The sequence below is a fragment of the Rhipicephalus microplus genome, chromosome X, assembly GCF_043290135.1.
Source record: "Rhipicephalus microplus isolate Deutch F79 chromosome X, USDA_Rmic, whole genome shotgun sequence".
Taxonomy (NCBI): Eukaryota; Metazoa; Arthropoda; class Arachnida; order Ixodida; family Ixodidae; genus Rhipicephalus; species Rhipicephalus microplus.
In genome coordinates, this window is record NC_134710.1 from 102,446,305 (window position 1) to 102,467,572 (window position 21,268).

At 43.7% G+C, this 21,268-nt stretch overlaps 1 protein-coding gene across 1 annotated transcript in view; it reads right to left on the minus strand.

Moving 5' to 3' along the window:
• Window positions 1-18,258, minus strand: part of LOC119175458 (uncharacterized) — a 55,987-nt gene extending 37,729 nt beyond the window's left edge. The window contains exon 1 of the mRNA XM_037426404.2: window positions 16,883-18,258. Within this exon, the coding sequence (XP_037282301.2) occupies window positions 16,883-18,032 (1,150 nt within the window). The 5' untranslated portion in view covers window positions 18,033-18,258. The remainder of the gene's footprint in view (window positions 1-16,882) is intronic.
• Between the last annotated feature and the right edge of the window lie 3,010 nt (window positions 18,259-21,268).

The window sequence follows — 21,268 nt, forward strand, 5'->3', positions numbered from 1 at the left end:
ACGATAACGGTGGCTGAGGACTACCGATGTTGCATTCCCAAAGCCGTTGACTTCTCCGCCATGTCCACCCCCTGAAAGCCGGGGACCGAAGGCAGGCCGTTGAGAGTGAATAGCACGTCATCGCTTCATGTTCATGCTTGCATCCACGGCGAAGCTTGTGTTCTTTCGAACAAAAAAACAGTGGGTGGAGAGGGGGATATGCGGTATGCAATGAGACTACTCCCCCCTCACCCCCCTGCTTTGCTTCCTATTGGGTGACCTTAACCTCTAAGACTGCTAGAGTCTATCTGTACGTGACCTACATCGACTTTATAATAGACATATGTGTTTCTCATGTAGCGAAATCAATGGTGAACAGCGTTCTCCATGTTGTTGAGTCTGTGAAGAAATTATTTCTTCTCATCTTTAAACGAGAGCGAAACACTCTGCGCGGTGACTTATCAGGCAGTTGTTGCAGCAGTCGGCATCGTCGCGTCATGAACTGCTTACTGAATTGGTAGCATCAGAAACCCCGCCTTTATGATATATATGACGGAGCCGGGGTTCTTACTGAATGCAAAAGGGGAAAATATCACTTACAGTCAGTTTGTCAAATTATATTCATGGGTTATTAAGATTATAATGAAGGAATGATGACAACAAAAGGGAACAACAAGCATCATCGCAGAGTAAGGCACCACGAGATCGGTGCTCGAGCTCATCCATTTTCCTTGTCTTGTCACTATCTCGAATCTTCCACCTGCCCATTTGGTTCGCCCAATAAACCTCTTTACAAGATCAATGCATTTCGTTGGTGGGGGGGGGGGGGCCCAGAATTAATTCAGTGTTCAGAGTGCTTTAGCGTCGGTATTACACTTTACGATGGACCTTTAGTGCACAAAATACTCTGCACACTTTTCTTCGTCATAACTTTTGGTGCCTCAAATATCTTATCCATGGTATCTATGTAAAGGGGGAGGTCAAATATTTTATACAGTGCTTTCTACGCATTATTATTATTATTATTATTATTATTATTATTATTCATAATAGAACGATTGGTAGTAGTAGTAGTAGTAGTAGTAGTAGTAGTAGTAGTAGTAGTAGTAGTAGTAGTGTAGAAATACACCAAACTTTTGGTTTTTTCGTGCACTTTCAGTGTTCATTATACCATATGTGTATACATACGGAGCATAAATTCTCGAAAAAATGACCATTAAGCACAGAGAAAGAAAGTATGTAGAATGCATAGGTTTCTAATTTGGGAATTCAGTACGTAATATGTTTGTCAATTAGGGAGGTGCGTACGTGTATATCGAGATTCCGTGGGGCGATGCATACTCATGAAGAAACACAGTTGAACAGATATACTTAAAAACTAGGATGCACTCTTGAGTGAAGACGTGAAGAGAAAACTAAATAATAAAAGGAAGATAAATGAAACGACTCTGACTGGCATTTCATTGCAGCTCAGTCAAGGTGTTGTCGTGTATGAACTATAGTAATCATGTATCTTGTCCTGACAGGTATAGTTTCAATCTGCGCAAGATATTCAGTTTCCACTTTCAATTACACCATGACATTATCCAACCAGAAACTACTTTGGCCGTTAAGTTATCTCGTATTGAGTGGTGCTGGGATCTCGAGTGTCAGCGTGCTCGAAAAATGTCATCTGTATTTCATATTTGACGGCGTCCAAGGTATGACAGTTGTTGAGGCTTTTCTATTGGCTGTCTCAGGGCTGCAGCGCGGCTTGTATGTGACTAGAAATATTGCACAGCGCTCTCCATCAATACGTTGTGCCCGTATCCAGATGATGTTCAGAGGCCGGCGGTCCTCTGTAAGCAAACACGGTTATGATTTACGGCGCAAACTCATCGCTGCAGTCCGCGAGCATAGTGTTTTCGCTTTGTTTGCGTAGAAGTACTACTGAGCGTTGCGCGAGGTGGTATTGCAGTGTGAAGGGCATTTTGTGCAAGAAACATCAACAAAAAGGAAAGAAAGCAGCGCAGACAGGCGCATACTATCAACTGGAACTTTATTGTCGGAAAAACGCATAAACAAGCAAGAACACGTGTTTGTGATTACAGGTTGGCTGTTAGATAATCAATCTCGAGTTTATGCAGGTTCACCGATCGCCTCGCCACGCACACGTCAACGGGCTTCTGTATAAAAAGGACTCTTCAATTTCTGGCGCGGTCTTATCCTTGAGCCTCGACAACACTTCTGCTTCATTCAGTAAAAGATGGCAATTACATTCCTTGCATTGCAGGCAGAGATTAGGCGAAGGCTGCCCTTTCAACGAATATCTGGTCCATAAATTGGTTATTCACTAAACGCCCGGTTTGACCAATATATAAGAGTCTCACATGATAGAGGAATACGATGTGGTATACGAAGTTTTCCTCTGGTCAAATTCCCGGTGTTGTTTTTTATTTGTTATTTTTCGACAATAAACTCCCAGTTGATGGTCTGCGTCTCCATGTGCTTTCTTTCCTTGTTGTTCTTGTTTATTGCACAAAATGCCATTCACTTTGTCCACGTACGGAGAAGATGGTGCATAAGCATACACATAATCATCGCCGAGGTGACGCGAATGGGGGTTAATTTTACGCGCACATAATGTGGTACAGAAATTGCATGCAGTGCGGCCGAAAAAGCTATGAATGTTTGCGCAGTGGAATTGCTGCTCAAGATGCGCAAATGATGTTTTATTACATAGGTTTAATTCGATACATCAAACGAGCAAATTAGTCCCTTATGCGCTTTTGCACTTTTTTAGGACCGCACTGCAGGCGTGCGCAAGTGGGTGTAAGCTGTGTCGGTGTTTTATGGGATAAACAAGCACTACAGCGCTGTGACAGTCGGTGACTGATTGTGATGGTATGCCTATTTTATCTTTCTCTATATCGCTACCACACTTTTCAACTTCCCCGACTTTCACTTCTCCTTTACTTCTTTCTTTTATGCGAGCTTATTAACACTCTTTTACCTTCTTTATTTTTGTATGCACTCTCTGTATGTAATAGCATGTGTACCAAACTCAAAAGGTTGGGCTCATGTTCGCAGAGCCCTTTAGTGGGTTTCCTCTGTGCTTGGTGTTCGGGCCTGCGCGAACTTTCGGTACTAACAAACTACGTGGTGACGAGACATTATCTGAGGTGATGATCAATTAAGGACGCCGTTTAACGCTCGTTAAAATTGCTCATGTGTGTTCTCGTCGTTCCTGGGTAGATACTAAATGTCAATGACCTGTGGCACATACCTGCATACCATGCAGTGGCACCTATCCGCCCGCGTGTACGTGTCACTGTCTGGCGGGAAGTGTTTGACGACGTATAAGCGACGGGATTGTGACATTATTAATGTCTCGACCAGCGTGTCATATATGTCAAACCATCTTATGCTTCAAGACTAATTTTGGTTCAGGTAAGTTAAGGGAACCTGACGCGGTGGTCTAGTGGCTGAGGTACTTGGCTGCTGACCCATGGTCACGAGATCACATCCCGGCTGCGCCGTCGGCATTTTCGATGAAGGTAAAAATTCTGTAGGCCCGTGTGCACAGATTTGAGGGAACGTTAAAGAACCCCAGGTGGTCGAAATATTCAGAGCACTCCACTACGCTATCTTTCATAGTAATATGGTGGTCTTGGGATCTTAAATCCCACAAATAAATAAATCAACCCAAGTTAACGGGGTGATCGCAAGAACACCCAGACGTAAGCGGCTGGATAGATAGATAGATAGATAGATAGATAGATAGATTGATAGATAGATGCCAAAAGCGCTTACAGTATACGCAAATAAATGCTTCACATTTAAAACGGTTCACTTTACGTACTGCAGCGTTTTGAAACTGAATTGTCCCTAAGCTGAGGGGGGGGGGGGGTCAATACTTTTGAACACACTCGCGATCAAAGCGACCTGAAGAAATGTAATAATAAAGGTCTTTGACATCCATTGAAAATGCCAAAAGATTTGTGGTTTCCTTGTCTGTAAAAATAATCTAGCACTTGTTCTGGCTTTTTCACCGAAAATGGTTTGTTAAGAGATATCAACTTCAAGTACTTTTGTAGGAACAATGGAATGTACTAGTGAAAGGGCAGTCAACTTTATGTGTTTTTTCTACGTTTTCTCCATGAAAAATATATGTACATCCATTTTTCTTCTTTTCCGTCAACATTTGCCAGGCTTTACGAGTTATTATAGACATTGCATAGCATTTTTGTGGCACATTACACTTTTCAAGCGCAATTTACAGAATCAATGGCCTATACAACGAGTTACGCATAATCACGAAATAATTATCTTTGTTGGCCAATAGTATATAGCGCGAGCGAATTGTCCTATAAATACTTGATATAGTAGCCGATATGGCATGCCTGTCGCCCGGAGGAGAGACACGCATGAGTACGTCAACTTCAGTACACATCTGCGTACGCATCCTCCAGGGACTTGTTTTGAGACATGCCAAACCATCCTTAAATTTTCCGGGCTGGACTTAGCGTGACTCGACGGAGAACGTATGTCCACACTTGAGCCCCTATTGCACCATGTAGTGTAAGTTCATGTCCCCGAAAACGTGATGAGAATTCGATGGTGGGGAGGGCATCTGCTGTACTTGCGTCCTCGGCCCCGGCAGAACTTGATGCCGGAGGAATTCTGTTGCCCGGTGAGCTATAGTCGTGAGTGATTCTGCCTTTTGAAGGTTGTAAGTCGTTCTAGAAGCAGCCTTTGTTTATATCTGTACACTCGGATCTCATAACACTGCGAATGCGAACATGAACTCCCTAACATGACGAACCGGAGGACTATTTCGCAAGAAATTTAGACCTTGGACTGTATATATTTTTTCACCAGCAGGATTGTGCTGTCGTTAATATGAACCACGAAAAAATAAATTGATTCATCTGTTTACGTCCGCTTACTCAAAACTTGTAAAACGTGCTGTGATAAATTTCAGTTTCAAAATACACTGATGAAGTCGTCTCACAACAAGCTTAAAACAAGCGTGTGGGCCCAGGCTAAAGGTTTAATTGATTCTGATCATCCTGCGCACCTGTTAACCACCGTCACTGAAAATGGGAGCAGGAAGGGAAGGGCAAGCGCCAGGGTGCAGGCAGCCGCCACTAAGCAGGCAAAGTTGTGGTAGTTACTTGCACGCCATTTCTTATAATTATCGAAGGATATCGAGAAAGGCAGGTGCGGACGTGGGGTGTTTTACTTCCGAACAATTACAAAAAATGTGCAAAACGTAGCTGCAGACAGTAGAAGGAAGCGGGATTAAATGATCAAGCATCAAAAAAAAAAAACTTGTCAATTGCAGTCGAGGCGTTGTGTATTGTATTTGTTTAACATGTGCACGCGTGTACACTGGTCAAACGGGAAAGTGTGTGAACTAAACAACTTAGGGTACACCAGTAGAATTGAGAAACGGCTGCAAGTAGTCATTTGGGAATTTACTGTCAGAGGTGTGATTAATGTCTAATTGATTCACTGATTAATTTGTGAATTGAACCACCATATAATTGTAAGAGACGCCGTAGTAAAGGGCTCCGAAAGTTTCGACCCCCTGGGCTTCTTTAATGTGCACCCAAATCTGAGAACATGGACATACTGCATTTTCGCCTCCATCGAAAATGCCGCCGCCGGGATTCGATCCCGCGACCTGCAGGTCAGCAGCTGAGTAAGCTTATAGACAGCGCCGCCTGTAAATTAGGCGCACGGGCGGGTGTAAGCGAGAAAGTACTATTCCGACATTTAATTGCGTTTAATGTGCAAGTTATTCGAAGACTGGCGCGCGCGCACGCGCTTCATCCAATACTGAAGTCAAGAGTCTCGATCACTTGAAGAGTTCCTTCGTCAATATGACCGTACAAACTGCGCATTCATGCAATTTTGGCGCTCATTTGCAATCTCGACAATGCAGCGAGAGATAGTGATCCTCCGGTAAAGCACATTTTATGGTCTGTTAATCTATGAAGCTCACAAAAAAACTGGTCAGATGATCAGAGATTTCGCACATATAGTTGTGGAAAGGCATGCGTGAGCCAACCTTTGATTTACCTGTATAAACAAAAAAGGTGAAATGCCTAAACAGTTAGATCTCTTGCATAGACACACTTATGTCGCTGATTGACAGGTAGCACTAATACCGATGAGAGTGCGCAGATAAGCCTTCTCTACACTTTCGCCACAGTGTGCTCTTTCAGCTGGTCGACAGTTGGCGCTATAGTACTGTCAGATTCCCTTGAGTACGTATTTTCCCAGCCTCCCTCTTTTCATAATGAATATCTATTGACTGATTAAGCATTCTGTCGTTCTAAGGTTTGCTCTCCGGAGCACTGCGTAAAGTAAAATTCAGAAGGAACAAAAATAATCAGATCTTGCACTAAGCCGGTCAAGCCTCGAAGAAATGAAACTAAACGATTCTAAAGACTGATTGGGTTGCTTCTGGGATGTTTGTAGGCCTTACTAGGTGATGCAGGTCGTTTTTTGGTTGCTTCTAGGTCGTTCCTATAAGGTCTAGATAGGTAAGGCTAAGTTGTTTCTACGTTGGTTTTCAGCGCACAGTAGTTCGAGTTAAACCACAGACAATCACCGACAGGTCATGGACATGTCGTCGTTGGGCCTTCCACCGCTTCGGGGCCTTCTTGCATGTCACCGTCGCCTTTCTCGTTTGCTATAGTATTCACTCGTTCTTACTCGGGGCATTCGGCTTGCCACCGTCGCTACGCACACATTTGTTGGGCTAACTGTTGTCATATTCGTTTTAAAGGGAAGTTTCATGTATAGAGGGACTTACCCGATTTCTGTGGCAGATTCCTGTTTATGATGATGACCATTTTTTGGTACGACGTGAAGAAGCAACGGTTTGCTAATTAGTTTCGCCATTGAAAAAGCCGTAAGATACGAAAATGAATGGCGCAATAGTTATCTTTACACAAGCAGTAAGTGAAACCCATTGACTGAACATTTCAAGAAAGACCTTGCTCGTGTTTCAATGTGGTCTCGTTGGTATTGCACGACAAGGTTTGGTTGTAGCGCCAAGTAAGAACTTTATAAAAAAATGAAAGACAGAAAATACGTGTCACTTCCGGCGCCTTAAAACGAAATTTGGCCACAATTTAGGAATATTTGACTCAGTAGGAGTCGTTTTGGTGGCATGTGGACGTGATGCATCAAGCGAGGTTATCTTTGCATATGTACTACAGCTCACATTGGTTCTGGCGGAGCGTATCATACACGTTGGTGTCAAAGGTTCGTCATGACAATTTTGTGTCTCGAAGAAAGACAATCGCCAATCGTAGAATTTTGTTTTGAATGCGGTGGGACCTTGAAAGACCACAGCGTTTTCAAAGCTCACATACACGCGGTCTAAAATAGTTGACACTGAACGATGCGCTTCCCCGTTTTGTGCCTTGTGCGGTGAAGATCGGTGACAAGGGACATTAATCTGGTCATGGCCGCAGTTGGCCACGGAAACAAAAGCGGCGTTTCAACACCTGAAAAGAGTCATGATTCGAACTAACTTTGCAGAAAACTCCAAAAATATTTTCAAAAGTTAGTATCTCGAGAAAGCTAGCCCAACGCATTTCGACGCGGGCACTTTGGTTATTTATGCCGAAAAATGGTAGGGAGTTATAAAGTGTTTACATGTATTCTTACATGTGAGGAGCACTTTAGGGGCCCATGCTTTCGTATGCTGTTGTAGGCTGTCATCGCTTGGTGCAAGACAGGCAAAATCCACGCATAAAAATGGGATAAAAAGAGGTAGCAAGCAAGAAATAGAAAGAAATATAGGAATAAATAGAATTAAAGAGAAATAAAAAAGGCAGAAACACCGAAAAATAGAAAAAGAAAGAAAGAGAGGAGGAACAAAGAGTAAACATAAGAAGATTTGCCTCGTATCTGCTTGTTAATCTGCAAATGTCGTCCAAAGACGATAGTCTTGCGTGTGGAGAGAGTGAACAAAACATTTATTTGGTGTTCTGAGCAAGAAAATCGGTGAATGGTATTCTGCATGGAGGCGCTCTGTTAGAGTACCTCGAGTGTGCAGCGGAGGCGAACAAACGCATCAAGGCCCGTCACACGTGAGACATGAGCGCCATCTGGTAGTTTTCTTGAAAAACGAAGCGCGTGGCTCTGAGACGAATGTGTGCGCCCGTCTCAGAGTTGATAAGGTGTAGAAAGCAAGCCGACTGGTAGGTGCCACCTCCGTCTCGTCTTAGCAAAGCGTTGAAAACATTCGTATTTTTGTGCAAGTGTTGCATGGTTAGAATGTACTAGAAGTAGTGTAGCATGGTGAGCGCAGCGTCATAAGCGCTACGATCCTTAAAATTACTTATGTATGCTTTTTCTAGTAAAAGTTGCACATGCAGAATATATACATGTTGTTATGGTGCCCCACACACGCGCAATAATTGCTTTTGGCAATTGCACAAGTATGAACGCTGATTCTTGAGCAACATTGGTGGGCGCTGCGGATGGGGTCAGCCGTTTCAAATACCCGATGCTGTTAAGAGTGGACAAACAGACAAATGTACAGACAGACTGACAGACAGACCAAAATTTTTGCGTCGTCGAAGGTCCCCAAGAAAGACTATCGTCTTTAAAAAAGCGGCTGCCCAGCTGCACATATGCTTCAGGTTTTGCACTAAGCTGCCTTAATGTATCGAAGAGATAAATTTGTTCGTGCGATGTTTGTACCAGTGCCCATCCCTTGCGTATGATAACGTCCCGTGGAAGTGTCAGCGATGGCACCGAAGTCTCGAGTACATCTGTGAAACAAAATGAGTGAAGAACTTTTTTCGCACTGAGTGACTCTGTTTCTCCATTTTGCAAGCAGTAAAGCTTCAAAGACAACATAACATGTGTAGAGCATTCGTCTTATTTTTTTAGTTCTTATTTAAATAGAAAACATTCATTGACACAAGAACGTTCAAAGTTTGTTCGAGACGCCCCGCCGCGGTGGTCTAGTGGCTAAGGTACTCGTCTGCTGACCCGCAGGTTGCGGGATCGAATCCCGGCTGCGGCTGCATTTCCGATGGAGGCGGGAATGTTGTAGGCCCGTGTGCTCAGATTTGGGTGCACGTTAAAGAACCCCAGGTGGTCGAAATTTCCGGAGCCGTCCACTACGGCGTCTCTCATAATCATATGGTGGTTTTGGGACGTTAAACACCACAAATCAATCAAATCAATTGATGTTTGATCGAGACGAACACTCTGTCTCAAGATGGCGCGACTAACGCTGCTTCTGTAGCCCTTGCACCTATCATGTGAGGCCTGACGTCACAAAAGATATATACTTCATTTTCTCGTTCTGTGCAAACGTGGTCGTTTTGTGGTGCTATATGCATGCCCAGTGCACACACCAATGTATTCCACTTTCACGCTTCGTTTTTGAATCCCAATTTTTTCTAGAAATAGGGTGCATCCAGATTCTGCTTCCGCCATACACGTTTGTATGCCGAGAACCTACTACATCTATATTTTCCTTTCCTAACCGAATCACTTTCTCATAGTGTTTCCACGTGCATCGCGTGAACGACAAATCTAAGTTATTTATTCCATTTTCTCTGTCACCCTACACCTCTGCCATGTTTTTTTTCGTTTGAAGAAGGACGCATCAAAGTGACACGTATATATATTATGCATAAAATATGATAAATCTCACTTTCACCCCGTTCACGCGCTGTTAGTCGCGAAATAACACTAAAATATGAAGAATCCCAAAAGAGATCAATGTTTACATCATGTTTACTTGACTTGTATGCCACCATAAATCTATACAGTAGCAGCGTCAGCTGATCCAGCGGGCGCATGGTGTGGCGCATGCCAACATGCAGGACTCCTAAACTAAGGGTGCCATCATACTAGCAAGGTGCCTTACCAATTTTCAAACGAGAAAAATTCAGGATGCGGTTTTAAACAGAAGCTTTATTCTCTCTCTGAAGTTTTGAATCTACATTTAAAACGAGTTAACTAATGCTAAGCTACGTGGTGTGTGGTTTGAAGCTTGAAGCTGACTGTAACATCATGAGAGTACATAATCGACATAGCTCATGAGAGAATACAGACTGAGGTCCCAAAGTAAACACTGTCAGGGAAACCTCGCCATTAATATTGCATTGATTGAATACAGGACAAGCAAGTGGTGAGTAATAGAAAAACACATTGTGAACACGAGATTGAAAAAAAAAATGACAGGAAGCATATTTTAGAAGCATGAAGTGCAACAACAGCACCGAAAGCAGAACTATGATATATAATAAACAGATGAGCTGGAGTTTTAAGTTTACAAGACCTAGAAAAATCTACACAACATGCAGAAAAGAAAGCCAGCAAATACCCCAGTTACTGTAAAAAAAGGCACAATGAGCATTGAGAATAAAAAGAAAGGAAAACAAATAAAAAAGCAGCTGACTACAAAAAGGTGATACCATGGCATGTTAGCATATAAGTAGAAATAAATGTTTCTTTCATTGCAATTTAAAGATTGTTATATTGTAGCAACTTGTAATGAACACTGACTGCGATTTGCAAAAACAAATACCAAAGAACAGCGATGTCTGTCATAGTTTGAGTGAACCACTGGCAACAATACGCTATGTTATAAAACGAATCTAATCAAATTAGCACTCATTAGATAAAGGGATGGCATACTTCTAATTTGATGTCATGCTGACGCGTACGAGAACGGAGCATACCAAGTTTTAGTGACATGAAATGATGGATGGGGAGAATGCAGAAATTGCTGTAAATAGGCGTAGCGGAGTCTTTCCGGTGATTCAATGTGATAATATTTATTGCTTTATTTTACTAACAAGCAATCTTATACAGAAGATTCCTGTAAGTGCTTCTCCGGGAACAACAGAACGTCAAGTGACTATGAACGAAGGCAAAATATAATGAACGAAGAAGAAACAATGAAAACTATGCGTGCGTTGTAATCTGAACACGGATACCAAATGAACTTTTGAATAAGATTGCTTCAATGTGTTTATCAAACTTTAGTTGACAATGTCGCAAGGCACTAAACAAAAACAAAATCTCGTTTATAACGTATATAAGTTCAGGTGCTATTGCGTGTTGAGGAGACAGGCCATTTTGCAAAATAATTTATTGCAGAGTATTATTAAGTGGCAGCCTGACTATAATGTATGGCATCATAGTAGCAGTAATAACATCTTTCTTAAACTTTGGAAGCCTTACAGTGGTTCCTTCCTGTAGCTTCTTTTCAGAACAATGTAACTGCTAGAAATAACCCGTGTGTTAATGACGCTATGCCTCTTATAGAGAGGTGTTAGTATCACAGGCGAAAATCACAGAGCAAAAGTGCGTTTGATTTTTTAATTGGAATGAACCTTCGTGATTGATTTGTACTTTGAATATTTACGCATGACTGTCCACCTCGGTGGTTCTGTGGCTAGGATGCTCGGCTGCCGACCCGAAAGTCGCTTGTTTGATGCCAGCTGCAGCGGTGGCGGTTCGATGTAGGCGAAAAGGTAGAAGCCCATGGACTGTGTGATGTCAGTGCACGTTAAATAACACCAAATTGTCTAAACTTCCGGAGCTCTCCACTACTGCGTCTCTCGTACTAAAATCGAACTTTTGGGACTTAGAAACTCACATATTAAATTATTTTATGGATGAGTCTAGCAAGATAATAAAAAGTGCATAAATGCTATTTAAGCACGCCCGGCGAGTGAACATAAAATCACGGAAGCAGTTGCTGCCTTCATGTAAAATAGTGGGCCACTTTGGCCGACACTCGTAATCAGTCGATGGTCATCTCCGTGGTCAGATATTATGAAGCGCATTACACTTTATGTCTACGAGAATTTTATTGAATGTTGGCTGCATTGCAAAGGGTACCAATATAATGTTTAGATCAGTGAAGTTTTTATGTGATGGCAAATCATCTCATGCATTCACTCGGGCAAACAATTTCATTCTCTTGAATATGCAGATTAGTGAGCAGCCGGCATACAAAATATGGTTAAAAAAAAAAACCGGCAAGGAAACATGGTAGACCACTGCGTAATACAGTGATTCTTTGTTGTATCGCATCTAGTATGCTTAGGAACCAGCTCACACAAAAACCTTTGCTGCATCAGGCTATTTAACAACTTAGTTAGTGAGCGTACATTTCGAACTTATGTATGGCGAGTAGCGTCATCACCATTAAAACTGCAGTCTTTTTTTTACTTGTGAAATTAAACGACAGCATACATATAAGTGATGTGCTTTTTTAAGTAACTATTGTTGTATGTAGTATAGCGGCATTGCTTTTCCTTAGTCCGAACAGGTTTTCTAGCGCAAGTTGAACTGCTGTGTAATAACTAAAGCTAGGGAAGAAAACGGACACATCTATTACAAAAGAGCACCACACCCTGCATCCTGATGGCGTTCTGCTGGGGCAAATGAGTTCGGGTGTTCCAATGCAGGGGGTTGGGGATTAATAAAAATAGACGCTTTAATGTCCCGAAATATAATGCGACACAGGTAAAAAAATCACATTCAGAGACCGAGAGAGATAAGAGGGACGCTATGCTGCTGAATATTAGAAAAGAGGTTCAATTGCTCTTCTGTCACCATCACGCCGCTTTTACTTGTGAATGGTTCTGAATCATAGGCGTGGGCGTAAGGGACCTCCCTTCCCTCCCCCCTTCCCCAATACCTCGCCTTTGCACTGTATGATCACGAGGGCCTCCGTGAGAGGTAGTCGGGAATGGCGGGGTGGCGCTATAATGAAAATTTACCCCTATCTTCTCCTGCTTCTTTAAAAGGAGAACTGTATACGCACGCTTGTGCTCTCAATAGTTACCTTTAGTAAACACGCTTACATGCAAACATCTTTGTAAATTGCGACAAAGCAGTCATTGTGAAATAGTAAAATATGGCGAAAAAATAACAAAATTAAAGTGCAACGTCCAGAGATGGCTTGTTTAGTTTGTTTCGGGAATGTACTACTTCACGAAAGCTTATTTGCACATCGTGCAGAAACTCGCACGACCATTACATTCACAAAGAAAAGTATGTAAAGAACTCACAGTGTCTAACATAATTTCAAAGCAAAGAGCTGGAATAAGTAAACTAGTGTACTTCGAAGACCCACTCGCATGCTATAGGGTGAATAGATCGGGTCCTGAAGGTAGGACAGTATAAACGTCGAAATGATATTTTCAAACATGCCTTGTTTCTGAGCCATAAGAAAGTGGAATTTATTGCTCTCGTGTATCGTCTGGTTATCATTTTCTTCTTTCTTGACACTTTTCGAAGAAATATGCATTTTTATGAAGTTGTCGTTTATGTTATCTCAATTAGTATAGTTCACATGCTTCTTTCGGTTGTGGTTACTTTTAAGCACAACATAATGTTCTCTTTTAAAATACCTTACCTAGGTTCTACAAGAATGAATAAATAAATAAATAAATAAATAAATAAATAAATAAATAAATAAACAAATAAATAAATAAATAAATAAAGCCCCGCCGTGGTGGTCTAGTGGCTAAGGTACTCGGCTGCTGACCCGCAGGTCGCGGGATCAAATCCCGGCTGCGGCGGCTGCATTTCCGATGGAGGCGGAAAGCTTGCAGACCCGTGTGCTCAGATTTGGGTGCACGTTAAAGAACACCAGGTGGTCGAAATTTTTGGAGCCCTCCACTACGGCGTCTCTCGTAATCGTATGGTGGTTTTGAGACGTTAAACCCCACATGTCTGTCTAACCTTTATTTAGGCGCGCAATAAAATAAGCTGATATCTTCTAAATGTATCACCACTATGACGCGCCCCCTAATGACATCGTAACCGTTCAACAAGGCTGTAAAGGCTGTTTTGTGCTTTTTGAAGTATGCGCGACCGACCTTGATTGCTTGGCTTCGATGTAGCTCGATACCACACACAGATAAGAGAAGGCCCATCACGATGCTTTGGCTTCTCAGTGTGTATTCTGAAGCTGTGTGGTGTGTGGATATGTGCATTCTCGTGTCCGTGGGTCGTATACCCCGCTACATCAGAGTTGCTCAGATAATACACCAACAAGCCCGTATTGCAACCTTTGGCTGCTCGGTGCTATCTGCGCACGTGCACGTATTCATTCATCTTTCTTACATCTCTCATGCACCATTATCCGAGCAAATTAAGTTGAAATATCGAGGCGGAAATGCTGTAGGCCCATGTGCTCAGATTTGGGTGCAGGTTAAAGAACCCCAGGTTGCCCCGCCGCGGTGGTCTAGTGGCTAAGGTACTCGGCTGCTGACCCGCAGGGCGCGGGTTCAAATCCCGGCTGCGGCGGCTGCATTTCCGATGGAGGCGGAAATGTTGTAGGCCCGTGTGCTCAGATTTGGGTGCACGTTAAAGAACCCCAGGTGGTCGAAATTTCCGGAGCCCTCCACTACGGCGTCTCTCATAATCATATAGTGGTTTTGGGACGTTAAACCCTACATATCAATCAAGAACCCCAGGTGGTCACAATTTCTGGAGCCCTCCACTACAGCGTCTCTCATAATCATATCGTGGTTCTGGGACGTTAAACCACACATTTCAATCAAGTTGAAATGTCAACCTCATGAGCCATTGCAGCCAACAGTGGTAAAGCCAGCGATGAAATTTGTTAGGATAACAGACGTGCACAATGAGCTGTTGCCTGAACTTGGTATTCATTGGGCTGCATATACGATGGGCTGTGATAGTTCGTTGGGAAAGCGATTGCCATGTGTCTGTGTTCCTTGCCTCTCTGTACATATACATTCTAAGCTTTACACTCTCACTTTGTCTTTAATTGACGATCGCCAAGCTTAGAGATGCTGGCCAGGTGCTTTACTAAATCGGACATCATTGCTTTTAATCTGTGAGTATTTCTTCAAATCCTGTTGTGGACTAAATAGAGAAGCATGCAAGGTGAATGAATGGAACCTATAAGCAACAAACATGGTTCGAACGGTTCGCACATCAAATCCCGACGAAATTCAGTTGGGACATGAGTACAGATTTAGAATCATCGTTTAGGTAACATCAGGTGCAAGCCTTCATAATGATATCAATATGTTTTACTAAAAGCTGATCCCGGTATGCAGAATACAACTAGCCTCATTTTCTCACAATCCTATGAGTCATCAAAAAAAATAAATAAAATCTGTGGAATTGGTGACCACGAGTTCAAACGGTTCAAATGGGGTTTACCGACAGCTTTCGAGAGCTAGAGCTTCATGTGGCATTGCCTGCCAATTCATGGAAAATCGGCATCTTGCCAATCTTGCTTGCTTTGTTCTTTCTGTTCCTCTCTTGAAAAATTTATTCTATCATTCGGAGGAGCGTGATACCGACGCACTTGTCTTGCATTTTGTTAGGGTGTTGTTTGAACAGAGTTGTGCAGAACTAATCAAGGATACATATATGAGGCAGGTGGGCTCACCCCCTTCAGACTCAGTGATGGCGACTCTATACCCGTACAAAATGACTTCTCTCATCCGTAACCTACAGCACCAAATTACCTTATAAGACAGATACTTGCGTTAGTTGGTGATTAGGAATCAACAGATCTGCACCACGCAAGAAAACGAGTAGTTACAGCGTAACAGGAATAAACGTGGACAGGAAGGGGAACACCCAAATGCTGTTACCATTGCGACAATCTTGAAATCACAGAAATGTATTGCGTGAAAGCGCAGGAGCAGAAGCTTGCTTATGAATAATTGCACCTCATGTTCAACTATATATTACATTACCATGTATAACGTCTTCGTACATCTACAGCGGTATACAGTTACATGCCTGGGCGGCGGGCAACATGGAGACAAATTGTGAGTTATCCGACATTCTGGCATAAGCATTTCGCTCCTCTTAGCAATTCTCTCTGAAGTTTAAGCTATACGAAATGCTTATAATCAAAAAGACAGATTAAAGATTATAAAAAATGTGATGCATGTGTAACCTCTATAATGTACTAATAAGCGGCGTAGCGATACGATTATTTCGGGAGACGGCATGGGCTCGACTGTATTTGGGAGTGTTCATGCGTTTTGTAAAAATTTTAAACTAAAAATTCTGGGGTGGTGGTGGTGGGGGGGGGGGGATTGAAACCTTCAAACCACTTCCTGGCTGTGGAACTGGTGCTGATGCCTGAAACGGTGAACGCTTCATTTTTCTGTGCGCTTTTTTTGGAACTACGTTTTAAATAAACCTCTCTAATATGTCGGCAAGTTTCTCACGTGATCATGTGATTCCCCGTCATCGCAATGACGAATCAAGACGGCTACATTGTGATATTATATTGTCAAATAAGCGAAATAATCCCTAGTTCTTCGCTTGTATTCAGAAAACAACGCTGAACATTCACCCTATCAATATGAATGGTTCATTTTTCCTACTTTTTTCCTGACAGGTACACAGGCTCTTTTGTTTGCGTTGGGTCGACGTCACTGTAGGATCTGCAACGTAGTGATAGTCAAACCACTAAACTAATTCACCGTAAAATTACATGGAGCTCCGCCTACAACCTGATAGAAAAAAAGGACCTTCAGTAATCTTTTTGGTCATTCTCTAAGCATGATTGTCCTGACCCGACCAGACAGATTCCTGCAGGAGTTCGGTGTGGTCGGACCAGCAGTATAAACTGTTTCGTTGTAGTGTCCTAATGTAAAATCTGTCGACGTGAGTCGCGATGAGTACACTATGCATATTTATAGGAAAAAATCATAAATGTCAAATATCAAAGAAAGAGCATGCCTTTATAAGTAGCGGTTTGGCGTAAGCAAGTCCCATTCTTTAATATAAGCTTCGTTTAGTGTCTTCTATATACCAAAGGGGTACATTTGGCAGCAAGCAGACAAGTTGTTTCTTTGTGCCGTGAATGTACCCATTTTCTGTTCGTCTAGAAGATGTGCTCAAGGCAGCTTACCTGCTAAAGCGATGTCCATGCTCTCTGCAGTGTTTCCTAACAGCGATTGCCCATGGATGCTTGGAGATCCCGAGGAGTAAGGCATAGGACCCAGGTCCTGTGGCAGACTTTGTATCTGTGACACGGGGCTTGGAACGGGGCTAGGCGGGGGTTGCTTGATGTATTGCGAACTATGAGTAACGGTCGGATGCGGCGGGCAGCTACTCCAGGCAGCTGACATAGTGTCCATGGAGATGCTCGGCGCCGCGGCTGAGTACATGGACGAGTTCAAGGGCAGGTCACCAGAACCAGCGCTGGACATGGGTGTCATGGGCTGAGGCAGTGAGCAATTGGCCAAGTAGTGGTGACCCATTGGCCCCAGCGAGTTCTGTCCTGTAGACGCGAAACTGCAGTGAGACGTGGGAGCCAGTGCCGCTGTAGAAGATGGCATCATTGACTGTGGGTCGGTCGTCATGTAGGCTTGATGGTGGCTCGTTGCAACTTGAGCATGGCCTTGTAGGACACCAGCTTGGTGTTGCTGCTGGCTCAGTAAGTCGTACGGTGTTGGGGGAAGGAGGCTTGCGCTAGAAGGCGTTGGGTAGAACGTTGTGTAAGCTTTCATTGTCTGGCATTTCCTCCGAAATCCTCGGGGCCTCCGTCGAAAGGATCCCTCCTCGAACATTAGTTGGCTGCTGGGATCGATTGTCCAGTAGTGCCCTTTTCCTGGGCGTCCGAGTCCTTTGGGTAGCTTGATGAAACACTCATTTAGAGAAAGGTTGTGTCTCACCGAGTTCTTCCAGCCTTGATAAGGTCCTCTGAAAAAGGGAAACCTTTCTTGAAGAAAGTTGTATATCTCGTTGAGGGTCATTCGCTTGGCAGGGGAGCTCTCTATCGCCATGAATATGAGGGCGATATACGAATAAGGAGGCTTCTCCTGTCTTCGTACACCCGCTCCAGATTTCTTTGTCGTGGACACAACTTTCTCCTCAGCATCGGGCTCCGTGGAGGCGTTGAGGCTGGCATTGTTGCTCGACGTGCAGTTGTTTGTTGTGCTCACTGCAGGCATACTGATGGATAGTTCGTCCAAGCGGGTGTGTCCACACAATTGGTTTGCACTGTGGCTGCTGTCCATTGTGTTAGGCCCTGGCATCTCCACCTTGACCATCTTCATACCGCAGCTGCGCCAAGGCAGCGCCCGCTCCCCACTAGATTTCACGAACTTTCACCCACAAAACCGATCACCTAGGCTCGCAGCACCATGCGGCCATTGTTGCTTCTGCTTGTCGCACCTGTCACAATGCGGGCGCGGTATCTAGAGTCACGAGGTTGAAACCGCCCGACTCACTTGTCCTGCGTCACGCGAGAGGGGAGCCCTGAGGCGAGGCAGCTGACGCTTGGCGCACTTGACTCGCTCTAACACGCACTGGGGACGGGGGAGGCTGCCCGTGGGAACGAGCCAGCAAAACAAGAGCAAAAGGGGCGGGCCTTACCCACATTGGTCGCAGGGCTAATCGTAAATCAGGACGGCCCGACCGTTTCCCTCGAGTGGGCGGACGCACTCGGGGGAGGGCACTGAGCGGGGCGCGCCGCCGACGAGTTGCCCCACGCTGCCGCATGCCTGCTTCTGCGCGGGCCCAGACGGTTTCCGCCGCTGACGCCGAACCCCCTGTTACCGCTCTGCGGCTACACTTCGCGTTAAAGTCACTGACACCTCCAATTATTGCCTTGCTGCTGCCGTTGCGGCCTAAGAGCCAACACTACCCAGCCCTTTGCAAAAATAGGCGCACACAGAGCAGTCCAGCGTTGGTCCGGAAGAACGTGTTTGTATACTTTGCAGCCAGAATCATCGCAATCTTGCACTCGCAGAAGAAAATACATGGTGCAGGGGTGCTCGTTAGATTTTGCCGCTAGCAGGAAGCGGCAGGACGAAGTTGTAGCTTTTGACACCCTCAACGGCAAATACGTCCCACTTGTCATCACGTGTCTTCAATTTAGAAATAGTATCGAGGCAGTATTTGGCACTTCATAGAGATTTTATACAAGGAACTGGTAATTTGAAGAAAAATAACAGCTACACGTTTCAAATGAGCCCTCGTTTATTATCATGTGAACTGAAATATAGGCATATGTACTGGAGTCATGAATAGGGGTATGTGTTTGTATCAGCGCGTGTGCATCAAATTGTAAAAAGTCTTTTCTACGGCACGCCTTCAAAATGTCACCCGCTGTGGTAGCTTAGCTACCACAGCGTAAATGTTGGCTGCTAAGCTTGTGCTCGCGGGTTCGATTCATGAACACAGCGAGAGCATTTCAATTGGGAGGGGGAAGGAGATGCTCTAACACCCGTGTACTTTGATTGGTATGCGCCTTAAAGAATCTCTGGTGGTCAAAGTTAACATACGAAGTCACTCCACTACGTCCTGGAATGCCTCGTGTTGTCTCGTAGTTTGGGCCACTATAGTACAAACCAATACGGACCGAACCCACAAAACGTTTCCTTCGAGCTCTTTGCCATGAGCCAGCCGGCTTCAGTTATGATATGTTTGTAAACACAAGTCTCTTTTTTTTTCCATCTAAAACTACTTGTTTATGCATGCATTATTAAACCTTCGCAGAAGTTCATTCACACGGTATCGCAGAAGTTCATTCACATGGTATCAACTTTGCGTACCACACGTAGAAACGTTGATGTGTTCGAAATGGTTTGACGTGTATGCAGAGTGCCCCCGGTAGAGTTTAAAAATATGCGGACGCACTTTTTGACCAAATGAATGTTGCTGATTGTTGCATAGAGTAATTAACTCTTATTTCTGTTCAGCCTAAATGCTTAACTTGGTCAAAATATAATAAACTTCTGGGGCAACGAAGCTGGTTAAAATTTGTAATGAGGAAGTTGCAGATCGACTTGCGAGACGTTCGAGTGGATAGTTTCTCGTTCTCTGTCTATTGAGTATTACTGCGAACAGTAGAGTGGGTATAAGAAATAAACGCTAATATTTGTATATGATCGCAAGTGAAAAAGACTCACATTTCTTCATTTTATTGCTTAGCACTGTTCATGTACGCTGTTTGAAAAGAAAGTCTTTGGTAAAACGGCTGCCAAACAACTGTAAAATTATGTGAGGTGTCTCAACACAGTTGTCTGTCTCCTGTCTTTGTTTTATCTCATCTTAGGCTAATTGATTGAAGTGGCCTCTGAAAAAAATAGCGACCCTTCTTGTTGACTTCCCCACAATAACCAATATTTTATTATTGCTTGGAATGAATGCCAGATAAGCTGGTAATTTCACAATTGTAAAGCAGTAATGTTATAACTTGAACAATTAAAAGCCACAGCTTTGCCACAAAGGGGAAGCAATGAACGCAATAGCAACAAACTGGAAGGTCACGCGCAGAATGGCAATTAGATCAAAACGTGCCCCGCGTTTCTCACTCACAAATGACGCCTGAAACGTATACATACTGGTACAGATGAACGCGAATAAGCGTCTCAGTTGTTAGTTCGCTGTGTCCGAAAAGCTCGCCCTTTTCGCAAACGGAGGCTGTGCAAAGATTGCAGTGACCTTCGTGCTCCTCGTAACTACAACAGGATCGTTCCAGTGCAAGCCCAACGCTTGCCAAGACGTATGATCCTCCCCCACCGGGAGATAAGCGCGCGCGAGATAGATCATCCACTCCCGTCATCTGCGCGGGCCTAAATACGCGTGAGAGATGAGAGCCGCGCCGCGTGCTCATTGCGCCATATTGCAGATAATGCTGAAAACATGATAGTTCCCCCCCCCCCCCCCCCCCCCCAATATGCCTGCCAACAGCGGTAAGTGGTAGATATAAATAGCTTTCCGTTTGAACGTTGAACGACGTGTCCCTCGGTGGCTCAGTGGTTAACGCCTCGCACATTCACGACGCGCAGGTCCCACGTTCGAGAGTCCGCACGCCAGTCTTTTTCTGGATTTTTTCTTTCTCTGCTTATATATATATATATATATATATATATATATATATATATATATATATATATATATATATATATATATATATATATATATACGCTTCATGCCATCGACGCCGGCGGCGAAACCAAGCCGAGAGTGTCCATATAATTTCTATCGCAATAAAATGAGCTCTGTGAGCAAATTTCATATTGGGTTTTCGAGAATCTGGTTTGAAGCTCACTGAAGATTCACGACATAGAAAAGTCCGCTTGGTAAACTTCGCGTAAACATAAGTTCAGAAAGAGTACTTTCTTTTTGTACCTCGGTGTTTTTCTTTTGACTACAGAGATGTATTTAGTGCTGTTATTGCAGAAACAAAGTGTAAACTATCGTTATTCACACTCTCTTTTAGCTATTGCTATTGCAGCCACAGTAGACCGTTAATATATCTAGGCTGCATACCCCACTACGTAGC